The 20,174-nt window shown below is 46.7% G+C and overlaps 2 protein-coding genes across 3 annotated transcripts in view; both read right to left on the reverse strand.

The window, feature by feature from the left end:
• Positions 1 to 247: 247 nt before the first annotated feature.
• Positions 248 to 11,602, reverse strand: LOC311246604 (NADH dehydrogenase [ubiquinone] flavoprotein 1, mitochondrial-like; the record flags this gene model as incomplete). The annotated part of the gene is made up of 10 exons (XM_084336754.1): positions 248 to 343; positions 3,602 to 3,747; positions 7,401 to 7,482; positions 7,612 to 7,778; positions 7,869 to 8,081; positions 8,252 to 8,441; positions 9,170 to 9,353; positions 10,463 to 10,633; positions 10,954 to 11,036; positions 11,498 to 11,602. The coding sequence occupies 10 exons, from the start codon at positions 11,600 to 11,602 to the stop codon at positions 248 to 250; spliced, it is 1,437 nt and encodes a 478-aa protein (XP_084192880.1).
• A 4,078-nt stretch (positions 11,603 to 15,680) lies between these two features.
• zbtb7b (zinc finger and BTB domain containing 7B) overlaps positions 15,681 to 20,174 on the reverse strand; it is a 47,971-nt gene continuing 43,477 nt past the window's right edge. For both annotated transcript variants that reach the window (XM_084335758.1, XM_084335757.1), the window contains exon 4: positions 15,681 to 19,109. In XM_084335758.1, coding sequence (XP_084191884.1) covers positions 18,476 to 19,109 — 634 coding nt within the window. In that variant the 3' untranslated portion in view covers positions 15,681 to 18,475. The remainder of the gene's footprint in view (positions 19,110 to 20,174) is intronic.

Raw genomic sequence — 20,174 nt, forward strand, 5'->3', positions numbered from 1 at the left:
GTTGTATAATAATTGTTGCAATTATTAGACACAATGTCAAAGACAAGTTAGAGGGAACAATTGTGTGTACTGTGGTTGTCCATTTATCACTTATATATTGCACATTATCAGAGGGCAAATATAATGTACATTTAAAGTAGTCTGAGCAGTATGCAATAAGTATATACTCTTGCACAGCATGACGAGCTATGGACAAGTCACCAAGCAATACAAGTATTGAGTGCTGGAAACTGACATGAATTCAGTTTCAGACCATCTCAATCGCTGGCTCTCTCGGAGGGTTCCTGGTGTTGTACTCAGAGATGCGACTCTCCATGACTGGGCGAAAGTGGCGGATCAGCCCCTGTAGAGAAAAGCGCAGGAAGAGTGGAAAGAGGGGGTTATAATTTAAAGATCAGTGCTTATACTTATGGTACAAGTCCCAGATAAGCCCCATAGATACATCAAGAGTTTCATTCCTAAATGCTATGATCAATCAGAATTTCAAGCAATAACATAAATAAATGTCCAATTTATTACTTGCCATCACAGAGTACAGAAACTTGCAATGGGCCTGGTCTACAAGATGCACTACACCACTAAGATACCCATGTACACATTCAGGGAGAAGACAAATATTTGATTAAGATACTATTAGTAGCAGCCAAGAAAGCACTGACTAAGCTGTGGTACAGGGTAGAAGCACAGACGAAGGAACAATGGACAGAGATAATAGAGGGGATACAGGAAATGGAGAGAATCACGCATATGCTGAGGCTGCAAGAGGAGAAATTTGAGTCAAAATGGGAAAAGTGGGAGGAATATAGGAAGAAGAGGAACGACATCACAGAAGGATGAAAAGGAAACAAGAAAATAAATTGAAATGTAAATAAAAAAATGTAAAGATAGAAATGACCCCATGTCACACCCTGTCTTTTATTTCAGTTTTCTTTTTGATATTATAATTTTTTCTTTATTGTTTCCGTCTGTTTAATAGTATTGTGAATGTTGTATGAGTATTTTGTATCTGTATGTTTGTAAATCAAAATTGAAAATAAAACATTAAGTAAAAAAAAAAAACATGTCGAAATACTTCCCAAAGGTCAGTGAATTCCACGACCACAACACCAGAGGGAGTTCCACAAATCATGTTCAACCCAGATTCGGCTCAAATAAGGGACTAAACACGTTTCGCAATTATGCCACAACAATGTGGAACGCCCTACCCACAGCCGCAAAATAATGTGAATCCCTACCCACATTCAAAACCGCTCTTGGCACCTACGGGAGGCTGCAATTAGAAACTGGCCCCCGTAAAATGTCCAAACCCCACCCACCCAACCCCCTGCTAATGTACAGTTTCTTCCCCCTCAAATGTATATATTTTCTTTTAGGATCTCTGTCTCTTAAACAGTACTGTATATTTGTATATCTTGTATGTCATAAATGTCTGGATGTAACAGTACTGTATATTTGTAAGTCGTGTATGTCATGATATATATCCATGTCGTGTATGTCATGATGAATTGAAAATGAGGGACCCTGATGTAAACAAGACGAAAGTCTTTCTCTGGTCTGCATCCACTTAACAATTGTGTGTATTGAGCCGTACTGTATTGTACCCATTCTGCAATCTGTTAATAAAGTTTTCAATCAATCAATCACCGATTTACCTATACCCAGTTCATGAACACCTTCTCGTCAAATCACCAGCTTCTGGTAGGACGTTCTCAGGGAAGATTTGTCTGGCCTGCAGGTAAGTGCTGCGTTTAACATCACCAGCAGCAACAGTGTTTTGTTGGGATTAAATAGAAGATGAACTCGGTAGTTGGCAGGACTTTTCAACAGCAATTATCTCCAACAGACGTCACCAAAACAAAAGAACACATGGTTCCCTTTCAATAACCTGAAATTTGAAACTTGATTTGTAGGCCAGTGATCAATTTTCTAAGATGACTCATCATCATTTTCATATCTCGGTCTCAATCGCTTGATTGGATGAAGTAATTTAGAGGTTATAGTTGGGTCCGAGAGGCGTCACCTGTACCGGCCAGGCGGCCCCGTCCCCCAGGGGGCGCAGATGGTGTGGCCCTCACCTGTACCGGCCAGGCGGCGTGAATATTAAAGGCAACCAACTTGTGTTCGGCTTTTCTCTGATTGGCCGCGCCCCCCCCCGCCCCCACGCGCAGGTAAGCGCAGCCGTCCCACGTCCCAAATGAAATCCAAAGAGCAAGTGCGGCAGCGCGGGCAACCAACTTGTGTAGTGTTGGGCTGCTGTTCCAACGCACTTGTGTTGGGCTGCGGTAGCAGTGGAGCGCTGCTGACTGATTATTATGTTTCGCGTTTTTAACAACCAAAGTTAGATTCACTCGTCACTGTACATGTATAAACAAAGCCCATACAGTTATGAAATAATAAACACTGACTATCTGACTCTTACTAATAAACACTGTGTTAGGACTATAAACACTGTTAGGACTATCTGACTCTTAATAATAAACACTGTTACAGACTAGTGTTAGGACTATCTCGATTCACGCGTCACTACTGTAACTAGAAACTCTGGGTGTCACTGTACATCAGTAACGTTATTTCGCGTTTTTAACGTCAGCGGGGCGATGCGGTGGTTAGTCCCCGGCTTCCGTGCACCGCCGCCGGCTCTACTCGGTCCAGCTCCAGCAGCAGCGACCGTGCTCCGTTGTAGAACGAAGCCCTTCAATGACAGAGCTCTCATATTTTGCGAATGCATAAACTATATCTTAAATTATGGCTATGTGTCTAATATGGCTGTCGCTTATCAATGACTTCGCGACAGCCATATTAGACACATCGCCATAATTTAAGATATAGTTTATGCATTCGCAAATATGAGAGCTCTGTCATTGAAGTGGGTGGTGGCAGCTTACTAACAGTAGCGATTTTTATTGTTTTGTCATGACCAAACATAATCCCAACATAGATAGGAGGTGTACTGTATGTCAAATGTCGGTCATGTGGTGGAAGTGTTTAGTACAGTCACACAACAGAACACCGCTGTAGAGTACAGTCACACAACAGAACACCGCTGGTTCGACCAGCGCTTTTGCCGCGTCTCTCTTTGCGCGAGGGCGTGTGCTAGTGGATTGATTGATTGGCCGTGTGGCCAATCAGAGAAACGCTGAACGAAAAGCTGAACACAAGTTGGTTGCCTTTAATATTCACGCGGCCAGGCGGCCCCGTCCCCCAGGGCGCAGATGGTGTGGCCCTCACCTGTACCGGCCAGGCGGCCCCGTCCCCCAGGGGGCGCAGATGGTGTGGCCCTCACCTGTACCGGCCAGGCGGCCCCGTCCCCCAGGGCGCAGATGGTGTGGCCCTCACCTGTACCGGCCAGGCGGCCCCGTCCCCCAGGGCGCAGATGGTGTGGCCCTCACCTGTACCGGCCAGGCGGCCCCGTCCCCCAGGGCGCAGATGGTGTGGCCCTCACCTGTACCGGCCAGGCGGCCCCGTCCCCCAGGGCGCAGATGGTGTGGCCCTCACCTGTACCGGCCAGGCGGCCCCGTCCCCCAGGGCGCAGATGGTGTGGCCCTCACCTGTACCGGCCAGGCGGCCCCGTCCCCCAGGGCGCAGATGGTGTGGCCCTCACCTGTACCGGCCAGGCGGCCCCGTCCCCCAGGGCGCAGATGGTGTGGCCCTCTATCTGTTTGCTCAGCTCCCAGATCATGTCGATCTCCGAGGCCGCTGCGTCGCCGCGCACAAACCGCCACATCATCGCATCCATCCAGTCCACTCCTGGCGGGAGAAGAGGGAAAGTTTAACCGCTAGAGACCCACATAGACCCATTTCTGTCTTTTTCTTTTTTTTTGCAGCTCAGCGTTTCCATCCATAAATCTGTAATAAACATTGCGTTTTTTGTTGGCACCCATTCCAAATGTGAAAGTTTGGAGTGTATAAGGGCTTAGAAAATTATGATGGAAGTAACATAAATCGGCGGCTGATGGCGCAGTGGGCAAGGCGCTCGCCTCTAACGCAGGAGACGCTGGGTTCGAGCCCAGCTCTCTGCGTTGCTACCGGCTGGCCGGCCGTCATACTAACACAATTGGCAAGTGTTAGAGGGTGGGAAAGCTGGTGGGTGGGGATTGGACGTTGTGGACAGCGACTCCTACAGGTCGGTTTGGTGACGCCGATGCGGCGGAAGCAGGAAGTAGCGGGGGCAGCGTGAGCCTCCCACGAGTTACTCCTCGCCACTGAGAGCTCGAGCTGCTGCGGTGAAAAGATGCGACAGGCTGCCTCCTCGTGTACCGGAGGGGAGACGTGATGCAAGGCTTCTGTCCTCACTACAACCGACCTGTGGGAGGCATAGTCTAGCAACGTTCAAGACAGGATACAAAAAAAAGGAAGTAACATAAATCACACATGAATACAGTTGGGCTCATCGGATCCACAAGACTGTTTTCTATGTCATACACAATCTAATCATGCAATTCCAAGACTGTTTAGGGACACCAGTATGCAGAGATATTCAAATACAATTTTTTTTTAATAAGCTAAAGTTGTAATAAGTTAACACATTTTGTACTTTATGCAAAACGCTTGGGATTAGCATAAAGTGTGGATGTCTGTAAAGGGGAGACTCTGGCCCATGGAGCACATTTTGAGAGGTCAAGGCACCCCTTTGAAAATGGCCATGCTATTTTTCCAAGTTTGGAGAATTATTTAGCCCCCTTCCTGACGAGCTAACATGACATACTTGGCACCTATGGATTGTCAAGAGCTTTATTTGTCACGGCATACAAGCATACAGTGAAATGCGGGTGGTCATGCCCGCAGCGATTGTGCAATAATACAAGTAATAAGAATAAGACATAACTGGTATAATGTACATAAAGTTTACAAAAAGCATGGTAAAAGACATGCTAAGGTCCTGCGATAGTGCAATACAGTGTTAGCTAGGGATGACATGAGGCACTACTGGGTCTTATGTACACTACTATACAATATACAGATATACTATATATCCTTATACTATCTTGCTATATCCATCTATTTACTATACAAGAACCACTCCTTTTTTTTTATTAAGTGACCTTTTCATTGTGTAAAGTGACCGTTGAGTGTGTGCGTGTGCAGCGTGTGTGTGTTTGTGCTAAAGTGTCTGTTCGTGTGTGAGCGTATACAGTATGTGTGTTGTGTGTGTGCTCATGTGTGCTTGGAGAGTTCAGTGTTCAAGACTCTGATGGCCTGGGGGAAGAAGCTGAGCCGAAGTCTCTCTGTCCTAGTTGCTGGTGTGCGCAGGCATTTGCCTGACCGCAGTAGCTTGAACAGGCTGTTGTTGGGGTGGTGAGGGTCTTTCATTATTCTGCATGCTCTGGATTTGCACCTCTTGTTATATAAGACCTGCAGGGGTGGTAGTGCAATACCCGTAGTACGCTCAGCTGAGCGCACCACTCTCTGTAGGGTCTTCTTGTCCTGTGCCTTGCTGTTTCCATACCAGGCAGTGATGTTTCCAGTCAAGATGCTCTCTACAGCTCCGGAGTAGAAGGACTGGAGTATCTTCCCCTATACTCTGAACTTCCTTAACTGTCTCAGGTGGTAGAGGCGCTGCTTCGCCTTTTTTACGACTGAGTCTATGTGTGTTGTCCATGTCAGGTCTTCTGATATGTGGACCCCCAGGTACTTAAAGCTGCTCACCCTGTCCACGGTAGCCCCGTTTATCCACAGTGGTGTGTGTGTCCCCTGCTGTGTTATTCTAAAATCCACAATCAGCTCCTTGGTTTTACCAATGTTCAGGAGCAGGCTGTTGTCCTGACACCAGCGTGCCAGTACATCAACCTCCTCCCGGTAGGCCTTCTCGTCGTTGTCAGAGATCAGCCCCACCACCACTGTGTCGTCCGCAAACTTCACTATGGAGTTGGAGCTGAACTTGGCCACACAGTCATGTGTGTAGAGTGAATACAGTAGGGGGCTCAGAACACAGCCCTGGGGGGACCCGATACTCAGGGTGATGGTGTTGGAGGTCTGACCCCCCCACCCTGACCGCCTGAGGCCTTTCACTCAAAAAGTCCAGTATACAGGCGCTCAGAGCGGAGCTCAGACCCAGCTCAATCAGCTTGTCCACCAGTCTGGTGGGGACTATGGTGTTGAACGCTGAGCTATAGTCAATGAACAACAGTCTCACATAGCCCCCCTTCTGGCTGTCTAGGTGAGAGAGGGTGTTGTGTAGTACCTGAGAGACCGCATCGTCAGTGGACCCGTTTGACCTGTATGCAAATTGCAAAGGGTCCATATCACTGGGGAGGGAGGCACAAATGTGGTCCTTAACCAGCCTCTCAAAACATTTCATGACCACAGAGGTGAGTGCCACCGGTCTGTAGTCATTAAGACCTGCTGGAGAGGATTTTTTTGGTACCGGGATTATAGTAGACACCTTGAAGCAGGCAGGGACCACGGACTCAGCCAGGGATAGATAGAATATGGTGGTAAACACTGGGGCTAGCTGGTTAAGTATCCGTCCTGTTATCCCATCTGGGCCAGCTGCTTTTCTGGTGTTCACCCACATAAATGCTCTTCTCACACTGTGTTCCGTCAATGAGAGAGTACCCCCCCACCCCACAACGGCCGGTGCGTCAGTGCCGGTGAGCTAGCGTCGCCACCGTTTGCACCGAACCGCGCGTAAAAGGAGTCGAGTTGATCCGCGAGAGAGGCGTCGGCACTCCCGATTGAGGGGGCGCTGACTTTGTAGTCAGTTATCGTCCGTAGTCCTCGCCATAAACCTCTTGTGTCGTTCTGGGCCATTTGTGCCTCCATCTTGCCAGCGTATGTCCTGTTAGCAAGCTTTACGGCCTTGCGCAGAGTATAGACTGTAGCCTTATACTCATCCATATTTCCTGACGCTCTGCCCAGGTTATAAGCAGTGGTGCGAGCATTCAGGGCCACTCGGATAGTATTGTCAACCCACGGTTTCTGGTTTGGGAAGACCCGAACCATCTTCGTGGGTAGAATGCTATCTGCTAGTGGTCTTATGAAACTCCCCACAACATCAGCAAACTCACTGACGTCACTGGAGCTCGACTGCAACATCAGCCAGTCGACGTCATCCAGTGCGTCCTGTAGCGTGGCCTCCGATTGGTCGGACCACTTCTTTACCTCACGTGACACGACAGCGTCACTTGATCTCTGCCGGTAGAGGCGGGGATAAGCAAGATGGCGTCGTGATCCGATGTGCTTGTTGATCCAACTAATGGAGGGGCTGGTACTGCCTTGTAAATTGCCATGCTCGTCTAGTTTCACATGATACCAGTATCTCCACCATAACTTCAGCCCACTACAGCCTCTGTAAGACAGTCCCGTCGGTCTCAGATGGTTAAGCAATATGTCCTCTTCCACAATTGTGAAAATACTACCAATAATGATATTATAGACCAAGGAGGACGGCAATGCCTTACCCTCCCTGCAGGGGGTGCACTGGCCACAGCTCTCATGTTTGTAGAACTCCACCAAACGGGCAATGGCTCGGATCACATCAGTCTGGAACAAAGCACATTTTAATATATTCTCATTAAGGTAGCAAGAACATTACAAGCTATTTGACAGATCAATGTTCTGATGAAAATATATATAGTTTAATGCATGCACTGTAGTTTAGGATTTAGTTACCGATTTATCCATGACGATGACGGCAGCAGTGCCCAGAGCAGTCTCAGCCCGGACCAGATCATCAAAATCCATCAGAACATCATCACACACATGGCGTGGGATGATGGGAGTGGAGGATCCCCCAGGGATGACCCCCAATAGGTTGTCCCAGCCGCCTCTCACTCCTCCTGCACCAATCATAAGAGGAGAGCGCAAGTTGATGCCAACACACTATTAAAAAAAAAAATCAACACAATGGATGGCGATGGAACACACACCTGCGTGTCTCTCTAAAAGCTCCCTGAGGGGAACAGACATCTCTTCCTCCACCGTGCACGGGTTGTTGACGTGACCGGAGATGTTGAACAACTTGGTGCCAGAGTTCCTCTCTCTCCCAAAGCTGGCAAACCAAGCTCCACCTCGGCGACAGATAGCGGGCGCCACGGCGACCGTTTCCACATTAGCAACTGTTGTCGGGCATCCGAACACCCCTTAAGGAACAGGAAGTCACAAGTGGCACAATAACCATCTGAAACTACCGGTAATTACAGCGTAAGCCTCTTGTTTAATCACAACCAAGCCATCGAATCCTAAACTGCCCGTGTTAAGAGGAGGGACGGGGCTGTAAAGATGAAGTGTCCATGGCCGAACCGTCTCTCACCTATGTCAGCGGGGAAGGGAGGTTTGAGGCGGGGTTTCCCTTGCTTGCCCTCCAGGGACTCGATGAGGGCCGTCTCCTCCCCACAGATGTATGCTCCTGCCCCTCGCACCACAAACACGTCAAAATCATATCCCGAGCCGCACGCATTTCTCCCAAGCAGCCCGGCTTGGTACGCTTCGTTGACCGCCACCTGTTAGAAGAGAGAGTGGCGAGCAGCCCCAACACACACACACCAGGTCAGATCCCGACGTGGGACATGGACCAGCAGATGGTCTACAGATCCAGTGTTAGTGCAGTATACTGCCATACAAGGGGGAAAAACAATAACTTCAGTTATTATAGTTTGCCTTTGTAGGGCATTACGGATAAAGTGGTCTAGCACATACACGTTTAGAGGGACACAGATATAGTGGTATTGATATGCATGTAAAGGGGTACTCTGCTGCAGAAAGGCAAAAGGCAGTAATGGAAGTTACTGCTTTTTGCCTTTGTAGGGCAGTGTATATATATATAAACGGTTTAAAATTGAGAACATAAACCAGGGCGGATGGGTAGTGTAGAGGTCTAAGCACTGGAGCGTCTGGGTAGTTTAGAGGTCTAAGCACTGGAGCTTCTGGGTAGTGTAGTATAAGTGTGTGCGCTCTCTGCGTAGGGATGTGATTGATGCAGAACAAAGAAATCATAAAAAACAGAAATTCAAGCCAACATTTTCCATAAACTATTTTGTGTCCACAAATCCTTTCATATCCATTTTCAAAGTGAGCGATAGAACCAATCTTTTAGGAAAAAGTCCTGAAATCTTCCAACAAACTGAAGATGTGCGACCCATCCTCTTCTCAGAATCCCAGCACTGTAACAGGAAGTCAATCGTAGACTCACCAGTTGCCGCATTAGCCATTCCCCTGAGAGCGTCCGTACCTGCGTATTGGACGACTCGTTGTAGAACTCCCCTCTGATGTAGATGTAGGCAGCGCGGGCCCCCATGGCCCTGCCGGCCACCAAGCAGCCCTCCACCAGCTTGTGGGGGTCGTGACGCAGGATCTCCCGGTCCTTACAGGTCCCCGGCTCCCCCTCGTCCGCGTTCACCACCAGGTATTTAGGCCTGGGACACGGGGAGGAGGGGGTGTAGAGCAGGGGTTACCAAAATACGTAAAGGGAACACCCCCCCCCCCCCCCCCATCTGTTTTTCGTTGTTGGATATGTCCACATACTGTAGGCATTTTGATTGATTTGATTTGAATCCAAAGCACACATTTGTATGCATGGATGGCCCCATTGGGAATCAAACCCCTGACCTTCCTGTTAAGATAAAGTAAGATATTCCTTTATTGATCCCCTTGGGGAAATTCGGGGCATGTTATAGGTGCCATGATCCACCCATTGAGCTACTGTGCACAGGACCCGGCCAAAATTGCACAACCGTCTATATACACAGTTACACACACGGTATAGTACTATACTATATTAAAGATGGGGTAAACAGTGGAGGTAAAACCTATGATTGAAATGGTGATTTGTATACTTTCATTGCACTAATTTCCAGTGAATGAAATAGAGAAAAAGTGAAAGTAAACTCATCCTAACTTCGCTGGGGACCCACTTGGGAAACCAGTGGTATGGAGCACCACATGGTGCGATGTTAGTGTGGTCTGTGACAGAGCGTTAAAATATGGAGGGTTGGGGCGGCTGGGTAGCGCAGTGGACTAAGCACTCGCCTACCACCGCAGAGACTCTGGGATCGAATCCAGCTGTCAGCGGTACCTCCGGCTGGGTCAGTCGTCCCTACTAACACAATTGGCAGTGTTAGCGGGTGGGAAGCCGGTGGGGTGTGTGTCCTGGTCGTTGTAAACTGCGACTCCTACTGGTCGGTCGGGGCGCCTGTTCAGCAGCGAGGGGATCTGGGGGAAATAGCGTGAACCTCCGCACGCGTTACATTCCCCCAGTGAAGCTCCTCGCTGTCAGGTGAAAAGATGTATCGGAGGAGGCATGCGTTAGTTCGACACCCTCCCCAGGCCGACAGTGGGGGCAATGCGCGCAACGGCCAGGAAGGGAATTGGCATAACGACTAAATTGGGATGGGTGAAAAATACAGAAAGCCCCCAAAATAAATAGAATACAAATAAAAAATGTAATTCAAATATGGAGGGTTGGCCTTGTGGAACATGTCGATAGAGGCAGCCGGCATCCCTCCTCTGGCCTCCGCGGTCGTACCTGCCGTCGTCGGGCTTGTTCATGAAGCTCCACTTCATGCCAGTTGGGAAGCCGGCTCCCCCCCGGCCCCTGAGACCGGAGGTCTTCACCTCGTTCAGGATCCAGTCCTCTCCCTTCAGGATGATCTCTTTCGTTTTGTACCAGTCTCCCCGCCTCAGCGCTCCCTTAAGTCTGTGAGGAAGGAGATCCAAAGCAGCATTTCTACTGGGCTCCAGACCATTAGAGAAGTTGTCTTGAAGACCCATATGAAAAGGTTTCACGGTATTGCCATTATTATTTTTTTTACCAAAGATGATGCCAATACCATTGGTAACATAGTTTAAATTGGATTATGCCATGGTATTATTTAAGCACAAAATTGGTACCATGGTGATACATGCTGTTTACCATGGCAGTACCATGGTCAATTACTTATACAATGGTCAGTACCACGGTAAAACTGAAATTACCATCAAAGTACCACAATAGATTTTTGTAAGGGTAGAATTTACCTCCAGTCATGACGGCCAAATAGGTTTGTGAATATCCTGTCTTGGTCACTTAAAGGACCAAATTTGGTCTTTTTCGGCTTCTCCTGGGGGCAGGAAAATGGTAGGAAGTGGTTCAGACAATATTTGCACACAGTAATGCCGATACAAAGATGGATGCATGTAATTATATTCAAAACCGTCACACTCATGGATATATACCGATCATACATGTTGGAGCCTAAGGATTACCACAGATCCCCGACTGCCTTAAATCTAACCCCTATTGATTGATTGAAAACTTTATTAACAGATTGCAGAATGGGTACAATACACAGTACGGCTCAATACACACAATTGTTAAGGGGATGCAGACCAGAGAAAGACTTTCGTCTTGTTTACATCAGGGTCCCTCATTTTCAATTCATCAGGACATACATGACATACAGATAGACAGTACTATCTATACATTTATGACTTGGCCCTTCAAGCCCAAGTCCTATATGGGCTTGAATCACGGTCTAATGTTGTTCTTCTGACTCTTCTGACATAGCTTGGAGATAGATACCCGTTGCTGTGCTGCAGTGCTGTGGCACAGGGCCAGTGGAGGAGTGTATCTGTGCGCCACGGCTGAGCGTGCGCCGCCGCACCCAAACACCCGACGCAGCAGCATCCTAATGGCAAAAAGACGAACAGTGAACTATTTCACATCGTACATGTAGCCTTCATTTTGGAGTCTAGTTTAACCTACAGCAGCACCTGCTAGGCTAGTGTGCTGAAACGAACGTCTACTTGACTGATCTGCCAACGTTATTCACCTTGAAATACCGCAGATGTTGCTGAGGAAAGGAAAGATCAGAGGTGTCCTTCTTGGCAGGCTGTAGATTCCCACTTCGAGTCTCCACTTGACCGGGTTACACACTTCTAAATTAAAAGCGATGGTTGACACAATGACACCCCGTGTGTTCCTCTGTAAACGGAGCTAGTGGGCTAGTTGTTTAGCTTAACTAAACTAATAGGATTAGCACGTGACGTCCCATCGTCCCACGTGCTCTTGTTGCAGCGCACGGCAGGTGTCCAGCGCGCCGGTGATTGCCGAGAGAGTATAGGCCAAAACTCAAAGATAAAACCTCATCATGTTCATTGCAGTAACATAACATAACAGCCTACAATTTTGAATCCCGAATTTCCCCAATAGTGGGGCGGCATAGCAGCTGCTAACCTATTTTTCAATTTGTGATAAAATAACCAAATTGGGTACAAAGGGGAACTATCCTATAAATGGCCTTTTTCAGTGTTTACCATTGTTTCCTAGCTATGTGGACTTATATTAATAGGATCTATGTCTCTAATTCTCATATTGGCGCATTCTTCCAATTCTCCTCTCACAATATTCACCCTCACTGAACTGAGTCATCTGAAAATGTGCCTATCTGTGATGTCAGAGGTTTCTCAGCTGCATAATAATGTGGCAGTTGATGTGGCAGTTGGCACCAGGCCACACAGTGGTTGGAGTCCAGCCTCAAAACGGCTTAAGATCTTGAGGTAGAAAAAGGCTGTTTTTGAGTACTTGATTAGAAATACAAAACAGAGGTGTTCCATAGACTCACAGGAATTGTGTAAAAGTGCCCAAATTGTGAAATAAATAGTAAAATAGTTCCCCTATATTTAGAAAAAATAGGGATATTGGGGCATTGCAGATTGGCATTCTGGTGACCATGGTAACCATTTCCAAAAATGGCTGCCAGCAGTTACTGGCATAGAACACTTTGGCCACCAAAGCTATATTGTCTCCATGTTTTTAACACCACACAAATAGTATTTATATACAAGTTAAAGAGAAGAACATGTTTTATCAATATTTCTTTTAATACCTTTTATATAAAGAAATATAAAAAAAAATGATATGTGTATTTCAACAATTTACAAAACGGTATCAACCCCCCCCCCCCCCCCCCCCACAAAATGGTGATTGGCCTATTGCCCAATTAAACTGTAGCAATTACAGGGTTCAACTGACACATTCTCCATCACAGAAGCAGAGGTCTGTGCAGCCTTCTTGCACCTGCAGCACTTTTTGCAACCACTCTTGCAGCCACAAGAGATCAGCTCGAGGCAGGGTTGTGATGCTTGTGGCAATGTCGTCCAGTGGGGCTCGTACACTCCTTCTGTCTTCACCCACCCCCAGTCAATTGGTGATGGCAGCACAGGGTCTGGAAGCAGTGTCTTCCCCCAGATGTGACCACCCTGGTAGACTGCTCTCTTGACGTGCTCCACCAGAGCAGCTCCGGTAGGCGGGATTTGCTGTGCCAAGCTTTTACGTGGAAAGTTCCCTTCTTGCCTGGTCCACCTTGGTACAGGTGCCGGTTATGTCAAAAATAAGTATGACAAACATCTCAATAATGTTCATTGCATCATCATTGGATCTCCTTTGGTCCATTTGCCAGCATCAGTAGTGCATCTGTCAGGTCCGGCAGTGACTTCTATGTTGACCATGCTGCCTTCTTCAAAACTGGATACAGCCTGTCAAAGCATGGAACATTGGAAGGGCACAGGACATCTCTGGTCCGAGGCACGCATCTATTTGGTGGGATGCAAGGTAGCGAAAGCTCTTGCCAGTTCCGAATGCTAGCCACAGTTCACATCCAGCTGGTAGTTGTGTTATGGCAAACACAGCCAAGACCACAACACCAGTGTCAACAGTATGAATGAGCAATTGGTGGTGGCCATGCAGTGCAGCGTGTGATACTACATGCAGTAGCATAGGTGTAACTGAGGGGTTACAAAACCCTGACTGTATTAAAGATTGTGATAGATTAAACCACTGCTAGGTATGTACTTTAATTACTGGCCAGACAGTACATCGAATAGATATGGTGGACACTCATAATAACACGGCATTGACAAAGAAATAGTATTTGAGGGTATTTTATTATTATGCAACATTAGGTTACAGAATGAGAATTAAGGTTGCGCTTGTATGGCGAAGAATATGCATAAAGTCAGTCAGTAGCATAAGTCACTGGGAATAGAATGATTCCTACGATGGGTACTAGGCTGACGCCACCTGGCGTATAATAGCAATTATAGAAGGCAACGCTGGTACCGCCTGGAGACACTGGGTTCCTCCCAGAGTTGTAAGGTCTGGAGGATAGAGGAATGTTCGGATACTCAGTCTGATTCAATGAAGAATAAGGGGGTTCACGTACAGAAGCCAGTCCTTGTAAATCCAACGATCAGTGTACAAAAGCAATAACTGTAATCCAATGCTCGATAGCAAACGATGATAGCCGGCTAGCCTCGGTCCATGAGGCCAGCCCGAATGTAAATCCTCACGAGGTTAAATCCCAAACGACAGTGGAGATTAACGATGCTCTTCTCCGGGTAACACGTTCCACAATCAATATAATCCAATCAATATAATCCAACCAGTAATGGTTCTGCAATCGCCGCCGCTGGTTCTCCTGTGCACATGTCCAGCAGGTTCTCCGACTAGGCCTCCTCGTGTGCTGGTACTAAGGTATTTAGTCCACGCGCACTGGCTAAGGTCCACTAGCTAACACGAACGAACCGCTGGGTAATGCTACACACGAACGAACTGTGGTTGGCACGATATACAATAAATGAACGACTATTTACTTCACATTAGACTAAGTCGAACTTGACGTTACTGCATTAAACTCTGACACTTTACTATTCAATTCGCACGTGGTTCTCAACGCTCTGTTAGACGCACTGCTGTTCACTTCACTGTTACCGAACTGCTGCTGTGCGCACCTGCGCCGTATATATACTTAAGTGATTATCTAGTCCCAAACCTCAGTTCTTGTCTCGAATCAATACGCTGTCTCCGGGCATGTTGTGACATGCCTGGGCTTGTCTTTGAACCTGACTTTGGGGGCTTGCGGGCTGGCGCCTACGGGCGTTATCCAATAAGGAGAGCGAATATTACTATGATTCGAACGCAGGCTTAAAGGGATATACTGTGTATATATAAATAATATACAATGTATATAAAACAATAAATGTAGATTCTCAGCTTTAATCTGGCCCTTCACAACAATAGAACTATCTGCTTCTTCATGGCTACATGGGGCCAGGGTGTGGAGATCCTGCAGTGGCTGTGTGCCGAGCACCCCATCCCACCAGTGAGGACAACCTCCTTGTCTTCCTCACGGAACACCTGAAGGAGGACCTTGGATAAGAAGCTGAATAGTTCTGTGTTACTGTCAACCCGGAGAAAGTTGTGCCAGTTTCCTGGTATGGCTTCCCTCCCAGCCACATGTCTCACAGGTCCTCCAGGCATTTCAGAAGGTCACTCTTGGTCCCAAGTTGTAATCTTCCTCCATCAGAGAGTGCGGGTGGCTTTTTTTTTGCCTTTGCAGTGGAATCTTGGAGCCTATACCTCATACACTGTACTTAAATAAATAACATTTGCACTTAGTATGCTATAATATTGAAATTATGTCTTTAAGTTGCAGGAAATAACAGCCTGCTGCGAGAACTGTTTTACTAATTCACGTCACTATATATTAATATAATGAAACTACCAATTATTTTGTAAATGTCCTTAGAATGGTGAGTGAGTATTTTATTTGGTTCTTCTCAGGGTTAGTGGGATCTAGATTATATCCATTATTCCAAGCGCTGGTGGCCATTGTAATGCCCCAATATCCAGTTTTGTTCCCAATATATCTATCAACACATCTGCCAAATGTGGTGCTTTTATCACAAAATGAACAACAAGGGGGTCAATAAAGGAATATCTTTATTTATTTTAAAAGCAGTAAGATTTAACATTGAATCAATTTCTTATCATGGGATTTTATTCCAAAGAAACCACACAAAAGACCTGGATAGATAGATATATTTGTTTATTTGTTTTCTTTACATTATCTGAAACAAATGGTGGGAAAATGAATTAAACTCTGAGAAGGTCCACTAAAAACTGAAAGACAAAAATGTATATCCCTGATAGGGGGTCTCTATTCAGACCAGACCCCATGTCCCTTCACCAAAGCCAAGAAAACAAACAGCTCACATATAGAAACACAGGCTTCACAGCTGGCATCTGGTCACCTCATTCATTCACAAAGCTCCAACTGGGAGTAGCAACACCCTTCATGTACAACACAAACCCTCATATACGACAGGTCCTAATATAGCCAATAGTTTTCAAAATTCCCCAGTGGGTCTAACATCTGAATTCATTTCGTTTTCTCACTTCAAATTGTATCGAAATCTGATACTTTGAAAATACAGGCCATATGAAGGGTGTCAATAGCCCTCAAGCATACAATTTCTTCTCGTGGTATTGTGTATAATCACTTAGTGCATTGCTCAAGATTTCCTGAGAATAGTTGCAGCAAAAAAACAAAAAAACAAAAATCCAAGGCAACTTCACCCCATTATATACTATCTTTTTAATATAACTCTGTACTACTATGTAGGAAGAATATTCAATGTAATTGAGAATTTAAGGATTGATAGTTATCTTGTGTCAATCTTACAATCATAAATGATACTGAGTGAGTTCATGGAATAGATATCGAAGAGGAAGGTGAAACAAAACAAAAAAAGCTTGAAGCTCTGAAATCTTAATAGTGCAAATAAATCAGGAACATAAAATCTTCTTCTACACAGCAAGGATTGGATAGTGCACACAAGTCCAGACCTGTACTATTGCTACAGTAGGATTAGCTACAAGGGTTTCAAGACAATTGGAAATAAAATAAAAACCTGTCATTTAGAAGAAGTGATTATCGTAATGCAAAGTGGAACTTTACTCCCTGCAACAGACCTCAATGGTTGCTGGCTTCTTGGTTATCCAGAGTACAAAGCATGATACAACAACAAAAAAATAAAGATTTTTAGTCAAAGATGCAAGATGATGAACTAGACATGAATTGGGCCCCATCTCCAGATTAGCAGAGGGCAAACTAAATGACCCGTCATGCCGTGACAAGTCATACAGTACTGTATATGTTGGATTAACAACTGGACATGATGTGCTGCTCTACGTACCACGTTTGGAAATTTCAAAAACGGCAAAGTTGTGACAGTTGTTTTGTGTTCTAGCTACTTAAATAGAGTTTTGACTCTCTCTCTGACCTCTCCACTCTGTTCCCTTCTCTCTACCCCGAAGGATGGAATGTGCCTGTGTATTATTGCAGTACCTGACGGGGTTACCTGTGCAAAACAATGCATTTGAATAGAAAGAAAAGCCAACAGAAGACACATAGCCCACGACGGGCCTTTTTTTTTATGCACATGGAGATGTTGTAACCAAAAAATATTTTTAAGCACAATGCAGCTTCTTCTCTCAATAAGACTCAAAAGGGGATTAGAGCCAGATTCGGCATTGGACCTTGGTGCTGCGGACCACTGTGGTCCAACCCTGGTTTAAGGTCTCGCAACACGTTTCAACAGAAAAGCCACAATAAATAATAACAAATAAATAAATAAATACAGAAAAAAGGGGGCACGCCATCCACTTCATTCCCTCCACTCCTCCCTTTTTTGTTTTTAGTTTTTTTCTTTTTTGCAAACAAGACAAATTAAGAGTGCATTGGAAGACTGAATTACAGACTTTGGAAAGGAAGCATTGTCAAGAACAACAGCAACAACATAAAAAGGTAAATGCGACCCATATATTTTAAATCAACAATTACTCATTGACCCAGACTTTGTCGTGTTTTTTGGTCAGGCATTATACTTGAAGCACTAAGGCTCAGACACACAGTCCCTCTCCTTTCTCATGGCTATTAAAAACAGTTGGGCAGAATCATGGAATGATCTTCAAAACCCAACCTTGGCTGCAATTCACCTCCTCTCACATTTACTCGAGATGTTAAGACTGAAACAAAATAAAATCTTTGGTATAAAGCACCCAACAAAAGGGAGGATTTTGATGACTTAACTAGAAAGGAGACATAAAGCACGATCGCGCATACTGCACGCAAGCCAGTTTAAAGTTGATTGCATTTCCACCAATAACCAGCAGAGGGCAGTGGGCACACAAAACTGTGGAACTCAATGTCATCTACCTGATATGACCTCTGAATTGCACCTGCATCCGTACTTTGTGATTTAAATGAAATATAGGTACGTTTTCAAAACATTCCTCCATTTCTCAGCTCTGGACTTAAGTTTGCATAGTGACAAAGAAACATCCCAATAACCACACACATGTCACGCGCATGTACAGCAAAAGGAGTAGCACACACCTAAAATGCAGTAAAATAATTCAACAAACTGAAAAGATAAAAAAAAAAAAAAAAAGACAAATGAAATCAAATGCCAAGAGCCAGGAAAAAAAAAACCCAGACAACTATAATATCTTTGAAAACCCGTTTCTTTCCCATTTTTTTTCTCGTATCTTTTAGTTTTTCTTTAAGCGCTCTCTAGGAGTGAGCAGCAGGCCATTAGTCCAGCCACCTGAGTAAGGATTTTTAAATGTATTTTTATACCGAGTGTGGATGCTTTACCACACACACACACTCGCACACACATACAAACGCACACGCACACACACACACACACATTCTCACTCCTCTCCCTCATCGTCTTCTCCCATCTCCTCTTCCTCTTCGTCTGCCCACCTGTGGCGTCGAGCGGCGGGAGAACGGGCCCCACCCGCCGCCCCCTCCTCCGCCTCCCTGACCACGCCCCGCAGCTCCAGCTCTCGGAGAAGCAGGCCCGGGTAACCCGGAAGCCTGTGGGACCCCAGGCGGGCGAACGCCTGGAGGGCTAGAGACCTCTCCCTCTCCGCCTCTCCCTGGAACACCAGGCCAGAGACGTCCCCGCCGACCGGTCCCCCGCGGGGGAGGAGGAAGGCCGAGGAGTGGGCCAGCGAGCCCAGGGGCTCCAGCGGGCCGGATGGATCTCCTCCTCCTCCTCCTCCGTCTCCTCCTCCTCCGTCGTCCTCCCCGTGGCCAGGCCCGCGTCTGGGCCGTCGGGTGCGCACCTCCAGGCAGCTGTGGCCCTTGCGGTGCCGCTGGAGGTGGTCCTCGCGGGCAAAGGCCTTGTGGCAGAGCGGGCACTCAAAAGGGCGCGCCCCGCTGTGGAGGGACAGGTGGTTCTTGAGGTCGTAGGAGTGCAGGAAGCGGGCGGGGCAGTGGGGGCAGGAGTACGGGCGCTCCCCGGTGTGTTTCCTCATGTGGATCTTCAACTTGTCGTTCCTGATGGTGGAGAAGGAGAGAGAGAGCGATCAGAGAACATGTCAGAGGATAGAAGACAGGATGGTGGAGAAGGAGAGAGCGATCAGAGAACATGTCAGAGAGGATAGAAGACAGGATGGTGGAGAAGGAGAGAGCGATCAGAGAACATGTCAGAGAGGATAGAAGACAGGATGGTGGAGAAGGAGAGAGCGATCAGAGAACATGAGTCAGAGGATAGAAGACAGGATGGTGGAGAAGGAGAGAGCGATCAGAGAACATGAGTCAGAGGATAGAAGACAGGATGGTGGAGAAGGAGAGAGAGAGCGATCAGAGAACATGAGTCAGAGGATAGAAGACAGGATGGTAGAGAAGGAGAGAGCGATCAGAGAACATGTCAGAGAGGATAGAAGACAGGATGGTAGAGAAGGAGAGAGCGATCAGAGAACATGTCAGAGAGGATAGAAGACAGGATGGTGGAGAAGGAGAGAGCGATCAGAGAACATGAGTCAGAGGATAGAAGACAGGATGGTGGAGAAGGAGAGAGCGATCAGAGAACATGTCGGAGGATAGAAGACAGGATGGTGGAGAAGGAGAGAGCGATCAGAGAACATGATGTCAGAGGATAGAAGACAGGATGGTGGAGAAGGAGAGAGCGATCAGAGAACATGTCAGAGGATAGAAGACAGGATGGTGGAGAAGGAGAGAGCGATCAGAGAACATGTCAGAGAGGATAGAAGACAGGATGGTGGAGAAGGAGAGAGCGATCAGAGAACATGAGTCAGAGGATAGAAGACAGGATGGTGGAGAAGGAGAGAGCGATCAGAGAACATGTCAGAGAGGATAGAAGACAGGATGGTGGAGAAGGAGAGAGCGATCAGAGAACATGTCAGAGAGGATAGAAGACAGGATGGTAGAGAAGGAGAGAGCGATCAGAGAACATGTCGGAGGATAGAAGACAGGATGGTGGAGAAGGAGAGAGCGATCAGAGAACATGATGTCAGAGGATAGAAGACAGGATGGTGGAGAAGGAGAGAGCGATCAGAGAACATGTCAGAGAGGATAGAAGACAGGATGGTGGAGAAGGAG

The sequence above is a fragment of the Notolepis coatsorum genome (genome assembly GCF_963971535.1).
Source record: "Notolepis coatsorum genome assembly, chromosome: 19".
Lineage (NCBI taxonomy): Eukaryota > Metazoa > Chordata > Actinopteri > Aulopiformes > Paralepididae > Notolepis > Notolepis coatsorum.